The sequence below is a fragment of the Martes martes genome (assembly GCF_963455335.1).
Source record: "Martes martes genome assembly, chromosome: 18".
Classification (NCBI taxonomy): Eukaryota; Metazoa; Chordata; class Mammalia; order Carnivora; family Mustelidae; genus Martes; species Martes martes.
The window spans coordinates 11,446,102-11,464,826 of NC_137906.1; the positions used below are offsets into that span (position 1 = coordinate 11,446,102).

At 48.4% G+C, this 18,725-nt stretch overlaps 1 protein-coding gene across 1 annotated transcript in view; it reads left to right on the forward strand.

Annotated features, from left to right (window-relative positions):
• LOC308359394 (olfactory receptor 10AC1-like) overlaps positions 1-17,660 on the forward strand; it is a gene marked incomplete at both ends in the record, with an annotated part of 41,309 nt that extends 23,649 nt beyond the window's left edge. Inside the window, 1 exon segment of the mRNA XM_080830426.1 lies at positions 16,675-17,660. Within this exon segment, the coding sequence (XP_080686552.1) occupies positions 16,675-17,660 (986 nt within the window).
• Positions 17,661-18,725: the final 1,065 nt, after the last annotated feature.

Consider the following 18,725-nt stretch of genomic DNA (forward strand, 5'->3'; position numbering starts at 1 on the left):
AGGCTGGAGGGGACTTGCTGTGGGACATGGAGAACTTCCCCTCTGCCCCATGGACCTAAGTGCCTCTTCAGGAGCTGCCACTGCACAGAGGAGCGGGGAGCAGCCCCCTTTCCAGCTAGCACCAGACAGCCCCTCCTGGAGCCCAACCTGTTCTCCTTCACCAGGTTCTCAAGCTGCAAGAGACAGAGGGACATGGGCAACAGCAGATCAAGTGACTCACTCCGGCTGTCCTCCTGGGGTATGAGCCCCAAAGTCCCAGAGGCTGGCCTGCGGCTCTGTGGGAAACCTCCACGGCTATAGGCCATCTGCCCCAGTCTTCTTAAAGGGGGCCTGCCCCAAAGGGAGACGTGGGGCCTCCCTCAGATCCAACAGCCCACCCCCAAGACCCACTTGAGGCTCATCAGCAGCTGTTGGTTCTGGGGGTGGGCACCAGGGCACTGGCAGGGCACAGACATGTACCCTCACCAGACCCCAGCTCCATTTAGAAATAAAGTCCTTTCTTACAGTCAGCTGTGCGCTTTCCTTTCAGGGCCAGTCCCCAACATCTGGCCAACTAAAAATAATTTCTTCTACATAACTTACAAGCCCCTGTAGCAAGATAGTGCGCGATGCTTACCAGAGAGTGTGGCTTGTGTTAGTTCTCAAAAACATTTTGTCGATAAGAATAGATGTAGTTGAGTCCACTGAGTGCTGTCTGGAGGGACCCCCACCACCACCACCTCACTGGAGCTCCAGCCGTAAGCTCCCACTTCAATATTGCCTAGAAGGGTGATCACATTGGACTGTTTAAAAGCATTGAAGTCCTATTGTCCTAATGCTGAAATTGACAGTTAAAACACACTTTGATGAGTTGGTGAAAGAAATGGGTCATTCATAGTGGGGGGCCTCTACCTCCTTTCAGAGGCAAAGAAGCACTTTTCAGTTATGTCTCAAGGTTAACATGATGACATATTCCTCTTTGGTTCTGTGTTCTGGTGACTGTGGGTGTGTCTGGGCCATATGGCAACATGGGCATGGCCAGCTGTACTCCAGCCTGTGAGGGTCCTGGCCATTGTCTGTATAGGTCCCTGCTTGATCCGAGCCAGAGGAGCTGGCCCACAATGACATCTGCCTTTAGCAGATGGGGAAGCCAGGTGGATATGGGGGCATCAAGAAAGGGGGTAGGGAGCTGAGCTGAAGCCAGAGAGGTTAGGACCATGCTGATAGAGTGGGCCTGGCATAAGGCCAGATGGATGGACCAGACTGCAGTTGTAAACTGGGCTCAGGGGCACCTGGGTGGCTCAGTCAGTTAAGCATCTGACTCTTGATCTCAGCTCAGGTCTTGATCTCAGAGTTTTGAGTTCAAGCCCCACATTGGCCTCCATGCTGGACACAGAGCCTACTTAAAAAAGCAAAACAAAAAACTGGGCTCAGGCAGGGCTCGGGGTGCAGAGCTGGTGGAGGAGCAGCTGCACCAAGGACCCAAGTAAGCATACCTGATGGAGATATCAACCAGCAAGAAATGACACCCTACTGGCGCAGGGGGAGCCTGGCAGGTGGTTGCTGTGCCCTGTTTTCAAGCCACAGTGTGACTTAGTTTACTCTTTGGTTTGTCTCTGGGACCCCCAGGCCGATGGAACCATCCAGTCAGATGGCAGCTGCTTCTACTAACAAATTCCTATCCAGGACCAACAGGATGTGATATCGGGACCTTCTATATCCTTGGGGCCTGTGCCTCAAATCTCCAGACAGGTGCATCCAGCTGCTGGTTCAGTCTCTGCCAGGGCTTTGCTCATGCTTTTCCACTGCCTGGAATGCCATCTCTGTTCTCCTCCCCTCAGCCATTAGGATGGGAAAGCGTGAGACATCATTACAGAGCTCACAGAAGATATTATGAGCATCCTATGCCAGTAAGTTAGAAAATCTGGTTAAAACAGATAACTTTCTAGAAAACACAGCTTATTAAAACTAACACAAGATATGGAATCTATAGTTTACAATCCTCCCATCAAAAAGTCTACAGACTCAGCTCACCAGCAAATCCTCCTTAATGCTTTAGAAAAATATTGATGACAATCTTACATAAATGTCTCTAGAGAATAGAAAATGTGTGTTAGGAAACCAGAATAGCCTTGTTGCAAAACCTGAAAGGTAAATTTTGAGAAAGGAACAATGTATCTCTCAAAAACACAGATGCAAAGATTTTAAGGTATTAGAATGAATCACCATCCTAAGACAAGTGTGGAAATGGTGACTTAATTAGGTAGAAAAAGCTCAGCCATGAGTTTCTGGCCATGAGCTGTGTGTGTGTGCCCATGTGTGCATGCTTTCAAGAGGAAGGGGAAGCAGGGGATCTCTATTTCCTTAGCTGTAACATGAGAACAACAGTAGCGCCTCCCACAAAAGGGGACTCCCATCCTCTTAGGGTGTCCCTTTTGGTCAGGAGTGGGCTTATGAAAAGGTGTTCTAAACGAATTTGTCATCGAAGGCTTGGCATTTATTGATCACAGGTTCAAACTATTGGCTAAAGTTGTTTACGACTCCTCTGTTGTCTGGCTCTCGAAGGCACACAAAGATCGTGCAGCAAACCGTCTGTTCACACACCTTAAAGTCTGTGTATCCTTCTTGTCCTGTGAAAAACGTCTCCTGCTTTCTCCCTACCACACTAGGAAAGAATGTTTGGTCCCACTTCCTCTCTCTCCCTCTTTCCCCGTTCCTGCCTGTGTTAAGGCTTCTGGGGGTCAGCTGCTTGGCACAATGTGCCTCTGTTTTGGGGGAGCTCCCCATCCTCATCCTTTCAGCCAATCCCCTCCTGCTCTCACCTGGGAGGATGGTGCTCCCTCTTGAACCTGACAGAATCTCTCTGACACAAGGGACTCCACAGGAAAACATGAAATTTTTTGAAATTCCAATTTATAGGGACAAGTACCAAATTTCCTTTCCAGCGAGTTACACTCACACCAACTGTGTGAGAAAGCCTGTTTCCTCTCATCCTTGTCAGCTCTGGATTCAGAAACCTTAAACACTTTTTGGCCAATATTTTTGCAAAAGTAAAATATCGCACTTCATTATTTTTTTCCATTTATTGAATCAAGAGTAAATCTGAGGGGACAGGCACTTCCATAATGGAGGAATAAGGACCTCTGAAAATCTTCTGTTCCGTAAAAACAACAAAACATTGATGAACATAATGGTCATAATCAACTTTTCCAGAACTTTGGAAATTGATTAAAGGCTTGCAACGATTTGCAGAGACTTTATTCAAGAAAAATGGCTGAATATAAGAACAATGAACTTCGGGCATTTGAATTTGCCCTATTTCCATGCCCCTCTCCCCATCTCTGGGGTCACCTTGAAAACTGCCTGGCTCTGAAACACAGGAGCAGTGAAAAGCAGCAGCCTAGCCGCCACTGGAGGGACCAGATGGGCTGAAACTCCCCAGAAGCTCCATCCCCAGGGAACTGTCAAAACTCGGCCTGTGTGGCAGCACCCCAGAAAAGCCTCATCTACAGGAACCATCTTTATTTCCCCTGATTGCGAGCTCACTGTGGGAGTAAAGCCCTATTCCCGGAGCATTTGTCAAAACCAATTAGTGGCCTTTTAATCACATTGTAGCTCTCTGGGGCGATGATACCAGTTGAGGCAAACAAGAGGCTGGCCAAGAACTTCAAAGGAAAACTTGGAGGAAGAGAAGCTCTGACTTAACTGCCCCTTGCCTAGGAGGCCATGCACACGCTCAGGAAGTACCATGGACAGCGTTAGTCTCACATCTGCTTGGCCTTGAGCCTCTGAGCAAGCAGAAAGTAAAGGCTAGTGCAGAATGAGGGTAGCCCCAACACACAAGGGGCCCCTTGACAAAGCCTGGAAGACTTACCAGTTTAAGGCATGTATGGAAAGCTCTGTACAATCATTAGCTGAAAACTAGGATAACTGAGCAAATGCTTCATACAATACAGACTTTACAGAATTAGTCAAAGAAAATCACCAAATAACACAACCACAAAGAGCCAAAACTCAGAGGAGGGGGAAGGCAATCCCATTGCCACAGTTATTTAAAATAGCCAGCTTGGGGACGCCTGGGTGGCTCAGTTGGTTAAGCGGCTGCCTTTGGCTCAGGTCATGATCCCAGAGTCCTGGGATCGAGTCCCACGTCAGGTTCCTTGTTCAGCGGGGAGCCTGCTTCTCCCTCTGCCTCTGCCTGCCTCTCTGTCTGCCTGTGCTCACTCTCTCTGACAAAAAAATAAATAAAATCTTTAAAAAAAAAAACTTAAAAAAAATAGCCAGTTTTATGTAAAAGAGAGAGACATGCAAAGAAACAGGAAAGTGTGGCCTATACACATAAAAAAGCAGTCAATAAATACTGGCCGTGAGAAATCCCAGATGTTGGAGTTACTAGACAAAGACTTCAAAGAAGCTATTTTAAATATGTTCAAGTAAATTATAAAATCTATGTCGATGGGTTTATGAGATATAATTTGTATGATGATAATAGCACATACAAACATGGGGAGAGAAAAAACAGGTATATTGGAGGAGTGTTTTTATATACTATTTAAGTTAGGTTGGTATTAATCCAAGCTAGATTGTTTTAAATTAAGATGTTAAATCAGGGGATGCCTGGGTGGCTCAGTTGGTTAAGCATCTGCCTTTGGCTCAGGTCATGATCCCAAGGTCCTGGGATCCAGCCCTGCTTAGTGGGGAGCCTGCTTCTCCCTCTGCCTCCCCTGCTTGTGTTCGTTCTCTCTCTCTCTCTCTCTCACACAAGTAAAATAAAATCTAAAAGAAAAAAATAAGATGTTAAATCAGAAGACAAGAAATAACAAGCATTGGTGAGAATGCAGAGAAAAAGGAACCCTCATGTATTATTGGTGGAAATACAAATTGGTGCAGCCACTGTGGAAAAGAGTATGAAGATTCCTCAAAAACTTAAGAACAGAAATATATGATCCAGTATTCCCACTACTAAGTATTTGTCCAAAGAATATGAAAACACTAATTTGAAAAGATATATGCACACTTCTGTTTATTGCAACATTATTTACAATAGCCAAGATATGGACACTCAAGTGTCCATCTTCAGATGAATGAATAAAGATGATGAAATCTTGCAAATGGCAAGATCGCAAATGGCAGGATTTCATGGATCTTGAATCTGGCAACATGGGTGGACCTAGAGGGCATAATGCTAAGTGAAATAAGTCAGAGGAAAGCAAACACCCTATGATTTCACTCATATGTGGAATTTAAGAAACAAAACAAATGAACAAGCAATGAAAAATGACAAAACCAGACTCTTAAATAACAGAAAACAAACTGGTGGTTGCCAGAGGAGACATGGGTAGGAGAGTAGGAAATAGGTAAAGGGGATTAAGAGGACATTTATCTTGAGGCACCTGGGTGGTTCAGTCAGTCAAGCATCTGCCTTTGGCTCAGCTCCTGATCCCAGGAGCCCCACACTGGGCTCTCCGCTCAGTGGGGAGTCTGCTTCTCCCTCTCCGTCTGCCCCTCCCCCCTCCTCCTGCTTGTGCTCACTCACCCTCCCTCCCTCTCTCAAAATAAATAAATCTTAAAAAAAAAAAAGGTAAACCCCAAAAATATGTAGTAAAGGCAACAAGAGAATTAAAATGGTACACTGGAAAACATCTATTAATACAAAAGAGGGCAATGGAGAAATAAAGGAATAAAAAAGACAAGGTATACAGAAAGCAAACAGGAAAACTCTAGAACTAAGTCTCCTCCTTATCAGTAATTACTCTAAATATAAATAGATTAAACCCTCTGATCACAAGGTGGAGACTGGCAGAATGGATTAAAAATGATCCAGGGGTGCCTGGGTGGCTCAGTCAGTTAAGAGTCCGACTCTTGATTTAGGCATAGGTTATGATCTCAGGGTCACGAGATCGAGCTCCATGTTGGGCTCCATGTGGGCGAGGAGCCTGCTTAAGATTCTTTGTCTCCCTACCCCTCTGCCCCTCCCCCTGCTCACTCACTCACTTTCAGATGAATGAATCTTTTAAAAGAATGATCCGACTGTATGCCATCTACAAGATTATCACTTTATTTTTTTTTAATATTTTATTTGAGAGAGCAGAGTGAAAGAAAACATGACTGGGGGAATGTGGAGGGGGGTGGAGGGACCTCACTGGGAGAAGCAGGATCCTCGCTGAGCAGGGAGCCCAATGTGGGACTCGATCCCAGGACTCTGGGATCACAACCTGAGCCGAAGGCAGACCCTTAACCAACTGAGTCACCCAGGCGTCCGAAGATTATCACTTTAGATGGAAAGACAAGAATTGCTTGAAAGAATGAAAAAAGATGTACCACGCAAACAATAATAAAAGATAAGTGGAGTGACTAGACCGATAGCAAACAAATAGGGTTTTGTGACAAAAAATTGTTAGTAGAGGTGAAGAAGAATATTTTACAATGATAAAAGGATTAATCCATCAGGAATGCCTACAATTATAAACATACTTACACCTAACAACAGAGCCTTGAAATACCTGGGGAAAAACTGGTCAAAGAAGAAATCAAGGGGCACCTGGGTGGCTCAGTGGGTTAAGCCTCTGCCTTCGGCTCAGATCATGGTCCCAGGGTCCTGGGATCGAGCCCCACATCGGGCTCAGTGGGGAGCCTGCTTCCTCCTCTCTCTCTGCCTGCCTCTCTGCCTACTTGTGATCTCTGTCAAATAAATAAATAAATTTTTAAAAAAAAGAGAAGAAGAAATCAAAAAGGAAATAAGTATTTTGAGTCAAATGAAACAATTTTAACAAACAATGTATAAAATTTTGTGGGACATGGTTGAAACAGTGTTTAGAGGGGAAGAGCAATAAATGTCTACCTTGGGAAAGAACAAAGGTCTAATGGCATCCACTTCCTCCTCATCATACTGGAAAGCGACTCAGATTCACCACAAGGAAGAAGAAGAAATGAACGAATACATGAGGAGAAATCAATCAAATAGAATATATAACAAAGAATAATAGAACAGAGAAAAAAATAGAGGAGAAAGTTGATGAATTAAAACTTGATCCTTTGATCAGGGTTTTGTACGTAGCAGAGCAGCTCCCTCGCTGCGATCTATTGAAAGTCAGCCCTCGACACAAGGGTTTGTTTAATTTAAAAAAAATAAAGAAAGAAAGAAAATAAATAAAAACTAAGAAAAAAAATTAAAATTAAAAAAAAACTTTATCCTTTGAGAAGACTGATAAAAATAGCCTCGCCAGGTTAATTAGGAAAAAAGAGAGAAGCACAAATGACCACTGCCCACAGATCCTACAGATACTTAAATATGTGAACGATTTTATGCCAGTAGATCCAGAAATTCAGATACACTGCATAAATTACTCAAAAGACACAAATTCACTTGAGCTTGTTTACCATTCATTAAACAGAGGAGGTTCCTTTCACTCTCTGGTTTGCCGAAAATTTTTATCAGGGGTAGATGCAGATTTTAGCCAAATGCTTTTCCTGCATCTATTGAGATGAGCCTATGGCTCTGTTGCCTCCACATTTTACCTGATTTTGGGAATTTATTTCTTCCTTTTTTCCTGATCAGTCTCACTGGAGACTTATCAATCTTCTTGCTCTCCCACCCTCCACAATTGTGGTTTTATTCATCTTCTCTATTGTTTTAGTTTTCCCATTTTTGGTGATTTTTGTTCTGATCTTTATTTATTCTGATCCTTTCTTGTTCCTAGTTTGTATTTAATTCCGTATTCTTTTTCCAGTGTCTTAAGGTGGAAGCTGGGTTTGATTCGAGATCTTCTTTCTAACATAGGAACTTGGCACTGTAATTTTCTCTTTAACCCAGTGGTTGGAAAACCATGGGCCATTCAACAAACCCAGCCTACCACATGGTTTTCTTCCGCTCCTGACCTAAGAATGCCTTTATGTTTTTAAATGGTTGAAAAAAATCAAAAGAAAAATAATATTTCATGACACATGAAAATTCTACCAAGTGCAAATTTCAATGTCCGTAAATAAAGTGTTACTGGAACGTAACCATGATCCCTCACTCCCATATGGCTCCATTGGCACCACAATGGCAGACTCAACCAGGTGCAACAAAGAACATCAGTTGCAACAGAGATGGTGTATATCCATTCTGTAAAAGAGGAAAAGTGACTTCAAATACTATACTTTTAAGACCTGGTGGAGTAAGATTATTTTGTTACTGATTTAGATGGCAAAGCATTGTGTTCACCATAGCAAACCATAACTGTGCTAGAGAGTACAATAGACATTGACATTACCAGGCTAACACTTATCATCATCTTTCCAGCTCGCAGGAGAGCAACAGTCAGAAACATTAGAAAGCTTACAAGAGATGATCTCATCGCATCAGAATTTCTTCACAAAAGTAAAAACGAGGTTTGGAATGCCTGGGTGTCTCAGCCAGATAAGCATCCGACTCTTAATTTCCACTCAGGTCATAGGATCAAACCCCAAGTCGGGCTCCGAGCTCAGTGGGGAGTCTGCTTCAGGATTCTCTCTTTCCCTCTCCCTCTGCCCCTCCTCCTGAACTCTCTGTTTCAAATAAATATGTCCTTTTTAAAGATGAAGCTGAAATGAAACTGAGTTTCTGAGTGACCCATTTATTAGCCAAGCAAGGAAAGCTATCTACCTAATGGTGAGTCAATTAAATCGTGAGGGAGACAGCTGGGGGGAAAAATGTGTACAGAGAAGATAAAAGTATTCTGAGATGTCTGGCCTGTAGGTGAGAAGACGAGTCAAGGACATTGAGAACAACATCAATAGTCAATTTCAAAACAAAGCAAGTGACTCTGAGTGGTTTTCCTTGTCTCTCAGTGAGTCGACATCTGTTACTGATACCTCGAAGGTTGTTCATTTGTTTGAGAAGCCAATGCCAAGCTTGACGTGATTGAAGAAAAGCCTCGACAGATATCAAGAAACAACCATGGGTGAGAACATTTTCAAAGATCAAGTTCAAAAGAGCAAATGAGGCTCACAGTCGATGCTAGTGATAACACACGAGAGGTTGGAATAGCTTTCCAAAAGTACCTGCTGATAAAGAAGGCAGTTAATTACCACAGACTCTAAATGCCTTCTGTCTTCTCAGGCTTTGTACATTCAATCAAACGAGGTCTCCTCCGGCCCTATAGATATTTTCGCCAACATCAATTGCCACGCATTGTGGAAGATTCACGGCTTGATGAATTTTTTCAGCTTTTGTACATCCAGAAATTTTTAAATGTCTCCTTTCTTGAAAGATATTTTCACTAGGTACAGATATTTTTTTTTTCCTTTTTGGTTCTTTATAGCTATTCCTCCACTGTCCTCAGGCTTGCTGACAAGAAGTTGGCGATTACTCTTACATTTATTCCTCTGTATAGAATGCATCTTTTTTTAATTTAGATTTTTTAAAATTTTCTTTTTGCCCTTGATTTTAAGCTGTTTCATTGTTTTCTTCATGTTTCTTGTGCTCAGAGTTTGTGGAGCTTCTTGGGTTTATGGATTTGGTGGTTTTCATTAAATTTGGGATTTCAGGGGTCACTATTTCTTCAAATATTTTTCTGCACCTTCCTCTACTTTTCTCCTTTTTAGATTCCAATCACACATTTATTACATTGCTTGACTTTGTCCCACAACTTGCTGATTCTTTTTCTTCTTGTCTTTATTTAATTTTGGTTAGTTTCCATTGCGGTGTCTTCAAGGTCACCAATCTCTCCTGCATTGTCGCCACATGGTTTATGTTTCATTTGGACCCAGCTGTTTTCTCCTCTAGAAGAAGTTTGACTGTCCCCCTTTTAAATACTCCCCGTCTCTCCTTGGCGTGACCAATCTTTCTTCTAGCTTCCAGAACATATGGAATACAGTTGTGATAACCCTCCCAGTGTCCTTGTCTACTAAATCTGTCATCTCTGTCGTTCCTGGATTGGTTCTGATTGATTTTTCACTTCATTATGGGTCACGTTTTCTTGCTTCTATGCATTCCAGGTAATTTTTTTAAATGACAGGTCACACATTACAGAGATCGTTTGTTATTCTCCATAGCTGATCTGTCAGGTTTCCTGGTGAACCTACAAACAAGTGAAATTGTTTTCTCTGATACTGTTCATCAGCCTGCATTAAGACAGATTGTTCTGACCCCCTTGCTAGTTACTAGCCCTGTTCAAAATGTTCAAACAAGATTCACCGTCCCCAGGCTATCTGCAGTGTTTACTTTTCCCTTTCCCTCTTTTTTAAAATTTAAATCTCCCCCTTCCTCCCCCTTCTTTTGCTTATTTAGGACTCAGTCCATGGTTTCGATCTCCACTGTACACAAACAGCATGCTAATGGTTAACTATATGGCTTTGCGTTTTTCTTTGACACCAAATACAAAAGAATACGTATTTTAGGGTTCACAAACAAATTATATAAGGTGCTAAAGCTAAAAAAAAAAACAAAACACGTTATTTTCCCTTAGGGAAGAGGGAAGAGAACAGTGGGGCAGGGAATGAGGAGGGTCTCTGGAATTCTGGCAATGTTCTGTTTTTTCACTTTGTGAAAATTCAGTTGTATCATTCATTATTCTGGGTAGCCTACCACATTTTCTGTAAGTCTATCACTTGTCAGTTGTACTGCTTATTTTTTTTTAAAGATTTTTATTTATTTATTTGACAGACAGAGATCACAAGTAGGCAGAGAAGCAGGCAGAGAGAGAGGAAGGGAAGCAGGCTCCCTGCTGAGCGGAGAGCCCGATGCGGGGCTCGATCCCAGGACCCTGAGACCATGACCCGAGCCGAAGGCGGAGGCTTTAACTCACTGAGCCACCCAGGCGCCCCTGTAATGCTTATTTTTAAAATGATGACCAAAATCTGGTAAAAATAACATTGGATTCCTACTCCACATCTTACGGGGTAAATTGCATGTCGATTAAGCACTTAATTGTTAAAAAAGAATCAAACCACAAATGTTTGAGAAGAAAGGGTGGAGACATAATTTTTATTTCAAGAGTGTTTCGAGCGTGATGTGCATCCCAGAAGCTACAAAAGAAAATGTCGATGTATCTGACTACATTGAAATCAAGCAATTCTCCGCGGCAAAACCCACCATAAACAACATCAGAAGACACATAGCGAGCCAGGAAAAAGATTTGTAATTCCTCCTACAGACAAGTTGAATTCCTTTAATATGTATATTAGAATGGCTTGTAATCAATAAGAAGCTAAGAGCCACAGGCAAATAGAAAAAATGGGGAAGGAAAGGGACACGAGTGAACAGTGCAAAAAATAGAAATGTCTTTTAAAGTAGGAAAAGGAGGTCAACTTCACTCACAGAGAAGTGCAAATTATAATTATGCTGAGACAGCACATTTCTACCAAATCGAGGACAGTCCAACAGCATCGCGTTGGTCAAGGTGGAGGACGAGCTGGTGTTTTCATATATTCCAGACAGGAGCCGTTAGTGCTATAATAAAGACGGAAAGTAACATGTGAATAACTAACAAAATAACTAAGACAATTTAAAATGGTTTTAGGGGTGCCTGGGTGGCTCAGTGGGTTAAGCCTCTACCTTCGGCTCGGCTCATGGTCTCAGGGTCCTGGGATCGATTCCCGCATCAGGCTCTCTGCTCAGCAGGGAGCTTGCTTCCCCCTCTCTCTCTGCCTGCCTCTCTGCCTACATGTGATCTCTCTCTGTGTGTCAAATAAATAAATAAAATCTTTAAAAACAAATAAAAATAAAATGGTTTTAAATATGATTTAAAACCCAAGGCGTCTGGGTGGCTCAGTCGTTAAGCATTTGCCTTTGGCTCATGTCATGATCCCAGGGTCCTGGAATCCAGTCCCGCACCAGGCTCCCCACTCAGCGGGGAGCCCGCTTGTCCCTCTGCTCCTCCCCCTGCTTGTGGGCTCTCTCTCAAGTAAATAAATCTTAAAGAGAGAAAAGAAAAAGCACAAACCCGTTGACCCTAATTGCACACTTGCCAAATACCATGTAGATGAGGAAGGATATTTATTTCGGTATTGGTAGTAACGGCCAAAGATCAGAAACCCTCTGAATGTCCTTCAGCACGGACTTGTTCAATAGGTGACGGCATCTAGTGGCACCTGGGTGGCTCCGTCAGTTAAGTGTCTGACCCTTGGTTTCCACTCAGGTCACCATCTCAGGGTCCTTGGGATCGAGCCCCGTGTCAGACTCTGTGCTCCGCCAAGAGTCTGCTTGGAGATTCTCTCTCTCCCTCCATCCTCCCTTGTCCCACCCTACTCGAGTGCTCTCTCTCTAAATTAAATAAACAAATCTTTTTTTTTTTTTTAAATAGCAAACAACCCACACCTGTGCACGCTATCCCACGTGTACTCAGACCATCTCTATGAGGAGAAGCGGGTCTGATAAAGGCTCTTTCCTCTGATTTAGAGGCAAGGTTCTACACCCTTTGAATTTCTATTTTAAAAAGGAAACAAAATGAATGCCTAAAATGGTTAAGAAGATGACGGAGCAATTGGAAAATGAGGTGTAATTCAATGGAAATGGGAACAGTGCGCTACAGAACCGTCCATTTCCGCAGGTCTGTGGTCGTCTCTGCAACGGGGCAGTGAGACGTGAGAAGTCATGCTGAGTTTCGTGGCTCTGCACCTTGGGGTATTTTCCGGTGACGGTGGCGGTGATGGTGAAGGTGCCCACCCCCACCCCCGCCACCAGCCACCCCATTCTGAGATCCAGGCTGCTGACCACCCCTTAGTTCAAACTTCGGGGCAATGTGGAGCGAGCAGGCATGTTCTCCATCCCAGTTTACCCCCAGCTCCCGCTGCACTCCCTCCATCACTGCAGGGAGGTGGTGGCCTCCGTCCCCCTGGCCCAGAAGTTTCCGACTCTCCCAGGACACCCCAGTTCAGATTTCCCAAGTCATCCTCCCCGCTCATCCCTCAGCCACCAGCCTTCTGAGACTGCAATGCCGTGGGGCCAAGATCACTAACGAGACCCTGGGGCTTTGGATGAAGCCAGACCCCTAAGTGGGCCCTGGGAAACCTATTAAGTCCCTCTTCGCTTACTGCGAGCGACCCCGGGAACAGAGGCGGAGATCATGGGAGAAGAGGGGGAACCATGTGGGGCAGCCAGGCCTCGCCCCGTTTTCTGCAGAGTCCTCCTGTAGTCCGCTGCTACTTTATGATTTGTGTCCACAGAGGAACTGTTGCTTGACCTGGGCTGTGTGGAGTGAGTAGCTTTCCAGGTGGGGAAGGACACTCCGATGTGGAGAAGGTGTGCTTGGTCAGGGAGAGGCGGGAGACGGTGGCACGTGCAGGCTGCGGCGTGACTTGTGGGGAAGGCATGGGCAGGAGACGGGGGGAGGGGGGGGGACCAACAAGGCCCGTGGGTTCCATGTTGCGATGGCCAGAACTTGCCCTTTTTCCACCAGGATCTGGGTCCCCCGCTCAGCCCGGACTAGATCTCCCCTGCTGGGCATATCCCGCTCTCCCTCTGGGGTAGTTCAGTGAGCAAGGTGCCCGGCCAGCTGAAATGCTGAGGCTTTTTTTTTTTTTTTTAAGATTTTATTGATTTATTTGACAGACAGAGATCACAAGTAGGCAGAGAGGCAGGCAGAGAGAAAGGAGGAAGCAGGCCCTCTGCTGAGCAGAGAGCCAGATGTGGGGCTCGATCCCAGGACCCTGGGATCGTGACCTGAGCCGAAGGCAGAGGCTTTAACCCACTGAGCCACCCAGGTGCCCCTGAAATGCTGAGGCTTTAATTCAAGCAGCAGTTTGGGGTCTGGTGACCCGGAGTCTGGCTTGAATGAATGAGTTTTCAAATTTTGGTCTTTTTTCTCCAGGGATGCCATGGAAGATGGGGTGTGGGTGCCAGGGACTAAGAGCAAAGCCCCTGCTGGAATTCGCCAGCTTTAAACCCCTGTTTGCAGTGGAGCAGAAATCCCGTGGTGGTGGGCTGGGGTGTCTCAGGTCCAGAAGCCTGGGGGACATAGAAGACTCTCCTCCGCTCTCTGTGTCTCATCTCTGTCTCTGTCCCTTTCTGTCTTTCTCTTTCTCCCTGTCTCCGTCTCTCTCTGGGTCTCTGTTAGCCCAGAGCCTGATGAACCTCTTGTGGTGGGGATGGTCTTCCAAAGGCCGCGTAGCTTCCCTCCTGCTCTGCCGGCTGCTGCCCTCAGCAGTCGCCACTGCCCTCAGCAGCCGCCTCTTCCTGTCCCTCGTCATGTGCCTTGTTCTGTTTCTCCCCCTCAGAATCTGCTTCTTTCTCCCTCCTCCAGGCCCCTTTCTCTTTCCCCCACACCTGGCTGGGGAGGGACCCACAGACAAGGCAGACACAGAGAAGAGCTCAGACTTCAAAATCAGACCAACCTGGGGACCTCTAACTAAGGGAGATGCTGTGTGACTGCCCTAAGTCTCAGCTTCCCCATCTGTGAATTAACAGTGATGGTGACATGTCTGCCTCCCAGCAGCCTCGCAAAGACCCAGTATTACCGTGCATGGGGTGCATTTAGAGCACACCGTTAGGGCTGGACGTGTGGCAGTGACTGTCACAGCGGGGTTGTCACTGTGGTTCAGCGCCACCCCCCCACCCATGCCCCTCGGTGTTGGGAGGGAATATGGGACTGTTGCCAACAAAGGGAAGTTGGAGGCCCTGTCAGTGTCCCTGGGAAACTTTCCAGAAGGTCTTGGTGGAAGAGGTTCGGGGAGGGTTTGGGGAAGAGAAACCGAGGCTGGGTACTTGCAGGCTTCGGGGGCTTGACCTCGGGCCGGAGAGGCCGGGTGACACTGGTCTGCCACCTACCTTGAGGCACCCATGAGGAGAGGGAGCAGCGGTGAAACAGGAAGGAGCAGCAGGAGGGGGTCGGGTGGGAGGGAGGCCCGGGCCGGTGGTCCACAGGGGCCTGAGGGCGCCTGAGGGACGGCCACCGTGTGGTTTCGCAGTGAGGACCGGGCCGCAGCCGTTTGTTCCGGCCAGCTGAGGCTCCTCCGGTGAGCTTGCGTGAGGCTTCTGAGGGGCGCAGTTTTAAGGATGGGGGTGTAGGAAGAGAAAGGTGAGAAGCAGAATATGCCTCTTAGTCGACTGAAGGAAGGGGACGGCAGGCCCGCAGACCGGGACACAGACATTTTTGAATTCCCTCGCTCCCAGTAATTCAGCAATCAGCAGACACGACTCGGACTTTCCAATCCAGGAGCCTGAGTTTAGCGCAGTTGCCATGACAACTGTGGGACAAGAGGGTGACACCTGGGAGACAGGGGTCCTCACCCACGTGTCACGTGTGACGTCAGCCCAGCTCTTCCCTGTAAGTAATGTGGGGACCGCAGGGTGTTCCAGGAAGCCCCCCCCCCACCAGGCCCCCGTGTGCAGGGACAGGTCTGCTCAGGACAGGCGTGTCATGCACTCCACACGGAGCCCGTGGTGTCCGTGAGACAAAGTCGGAAGTCGCACGGAAGGGCAAAGAAGGGAAAGTTAAGCGAGGAATTGTCATCTGTCTTTGGAGGGTCCTTCAGGTGGGCGGTGCTACAGGCAGGAGGGCCGGCAGGGGTCCGCTGTGATCCCTGGGGGAGAGGAAGCCTGAGAGGGGAGAGAACAGAGGAGCTCCTGCCCAGCTGTCCTGCGGGGGTGGGGAGGGGTGCCCAACCGCAGTGACTTCTGACTTCCGAACTGAGCCTTTCACATAAGGTCGAGGAAGTTTCCTCGAGAAATGACGCAGTGAGTAGTTCAGGACAGGTTGCGTTGGAAGTGCAGGCGGGGGGTGTGGGCAGTATTACTGATGGTCTTCGGCTCAGAGAAGGGAGAGGGTCTGCGGGGGCTCGGGCTGCACATCAGAGCTGGGGCCGTGGGCACGGGCGATTCCGCTCACGAAGGCTGCTGTCCGCCGTAACACGGAGCAGGTGCGCGTCTTCCCCGGGATGGAGTCAGAATGGACGGGGATGACCATGGGGGGTGTCCTGAGTCCCCCTAAGGGGAGGGCCAGAAGACATAAATAAGACGAAAGGCAATGGCCAGGGCAGGTGAGAACAGGAGGGTGTGCGGTCTGTCCTCGGAGAGCCTGGGGTGTGACCTCCCCGGGATGGGCGCGTGCGGGTGGTAGGATGAGCCTCTGGGGACAGGAGACTCTGGTGCTGCTCCAGCCCCTCACCCCGGGCTTTGTCCCAGGAGCGACCATGTCCATACCCCAGAACCAGCTGCTCGGAAAAGAGCGCATCCCTTCAGAAATCGGACCCCTGGGACGCCTGGGTGGCTCAGTTGGTTAAGCAGCTGCCTTCGGCTCAGGTCATGATCCCAGCGTCCTGGGATCGAGACCCACATCGGGCTCCTTGCTCAGCAGGGAGCCTGCTTCTCCCTCTGCCTCTGCCTGCCATTCTGTCTGCCTGTGCGCTCGCTCTCTCTCTCTCTCTCTCTCTCTCTGACAAATAAATAAATAAATAAATCTTAAAAAAAAAAAAAAAGAAAGAAATCGGACCCCTCAGGCCACTGTCCCCCATCCCCACCTTCCTCCCTATAAGGCTGGCCTGTCAGGTACGGGACCTGTGCAGAGACCCCTGGGTTCCCAGGACACGGAGGCCAGTGGAAGAGCGGACGGTGGCTCCAGACATCTGGATTCCTGGGGGACGCTGGGCTGAGGGCAGCAAGGGGCAGGAAGTGCCAGCTTGGGGACGAAGCCCGGTGTCACCGGTGGAAGGGACGTGGGGGCCGTCCGTGTGTTTTCTGGGAGGGATGCGTCCCCGCGACCCTCCTCTCCGGCCCGCTCGCCTGTCCCCCTGCAGGTCCCGACATGAGCCCTTGGCCAGAATCCAACTGGACTGCGGCTCAGGAGTTTGTGATCCTGGGTTTCTCCGGGTGGCCCCAGGGGCTGCGACTGCTGCTCTTCACCTTCCTCCTGCCGCTCTATCTGGCCACGCTGGCGGGAAACCTGCTCATCCTGGGCCTGGCCATCGTGGAGCCTGCCCTGCACACCCCCATGTACTTCTTTCTGGGGGCACTGTCCGCTGTGGAGGTGGCCTACACGCTGGTGCTGACCCCGCGCATGCTCGCCGGCTTCCTGCTGCCGCCGGGGGGCCAGGCGGTGGCCCGAGCCACCTGCGCTGCCCAGATGGGCCTCTTTGTGGCGCTGGGAGGCTCCGAGTGCCTGCTGCTGGCTGCCATGGCCCTGGACCGCTACCTGGCCATCTGCCGCCCCCTCTCCTACCCTCAGCTCATGACCACGGGACTCTGCTGGTGCCTCCTCGCCTCCTGCTGTGCTGGGGGCTCTATCCTGGCCTTGGGGCTCACCACAGCCATTTTCCAGCTGCCCTTCTGCCGGGGTGGCCTCATCAACCACGTCTTCTGTGACCTCCCGGCAGTGTTGGTGCTGGCGTGCGGCAACCGCCAGCTGCAGGAGCGGGTCCTGCTGGCGGCTTGCCTGCTGCTGCTGGTGCTGCCCCTGGCCCTGATCCTGCTGTCCTACACCAGGGTGCTGGTGGTCATCCTGGGCGTGGGGGGGCCTGCAGGCCGCCGCAAGGCCTTCAACACGGTGGCGTCACACCTCACGGTGGCCGTGCTCCACTATGGCTGTGCCACGGCCATGTACGCCAGACCCCTGAGCAGCCGTGACCTCGAGGAGGACAAGCTGGTCTCGCTCATCTACATCAGCCTCACGCCGCTGCTCTACCCCGCCATCTACACGCTGCGGAATCGGGATGTGCAGGGCGCCCTGCAGCGGGCAGTCAGCGGCAGGACACCAGGGACGGTCCACCAGGCTGACATCAACTAACGGTGCGAGCCAGGGGGTGTCTGTCCTGAAATCTCCTTCATTGAGGGGAACCTCACTGCTCCAGAGCCATCTGTGGCTCCCCAGGATGGGCTGGATGGAAACACGGTGTACAGTATATGAGGACTCCAAAACCAGACCGCAAGCTGGTTCTTTGGCATCCATGGACATTTCAAGCTGAACAGTTCCTGCTGGTGGCCATGCACTGTGGGATGTTCCACAGCCCTTGTCTCTACCCAGTAGATGCCAGGAACACACCACTGCTCCCCCACACTTGAGATGCCCCAAACTGTCACCAGATGTGGCCAAACATCACCCAAGGGGCGAGGTCAGCGCTGGCTGAGAACAGCAGCTCTGACATCTGGCCACACAGTATCTACTGAAGAGAAATGAGTGCATGCGCATGAGGTTTACAGCTGCGTTATTGATAATAGACAAAAAACGAAAACAAGCCAAGTGTTCATGAACATGGAATAGACACAAAGATGGGGCACTTGGGTGGCTCAGTCAGTGAAGCATCTGACACTTGATCTCGGCTCAGATCATGATCTCAGCATCGCGAGTTCAAGCCCCACACTGGGCTCCGTGCTGGGCGTGGAGTTCACTGAAGATTCTCTCCCTCCTTCTGCCTCTGCCCTCCCCCCGCCCCACTCTCTCTCCTCCTCTTAAGAAAAGAAAGAAAAATAGACACCAACAACTTTGTGCCATATTGACGTGACAGAATTGTACACAACAATAAGAGTCACGTGTTCCTGTTGGCAGACACAGACATGACACTGAATACGAGAGGCGAGACTCAGCGAGTACACACCAAATGCCTCCCTGCTCATAAGGCCAACAACAGACTCATCAGCGGTGGCTGATACCGTAACAGGGGTTACCTGGGAGAAGGGTCTGGGTTGGCACAGGCACCGGAGGAGTTCCGTATTCTGACCTGGTTGGTCATGACGTGGGCATACATGTGTACAAATCCCCATCAAGATGCTTACATCAGGTCTGTGCACTTTGCCATCTATAAAGTAAACCACAGCTGGTTCAACTGTTCGCCAGGTAAGGCAAGACTTCGGG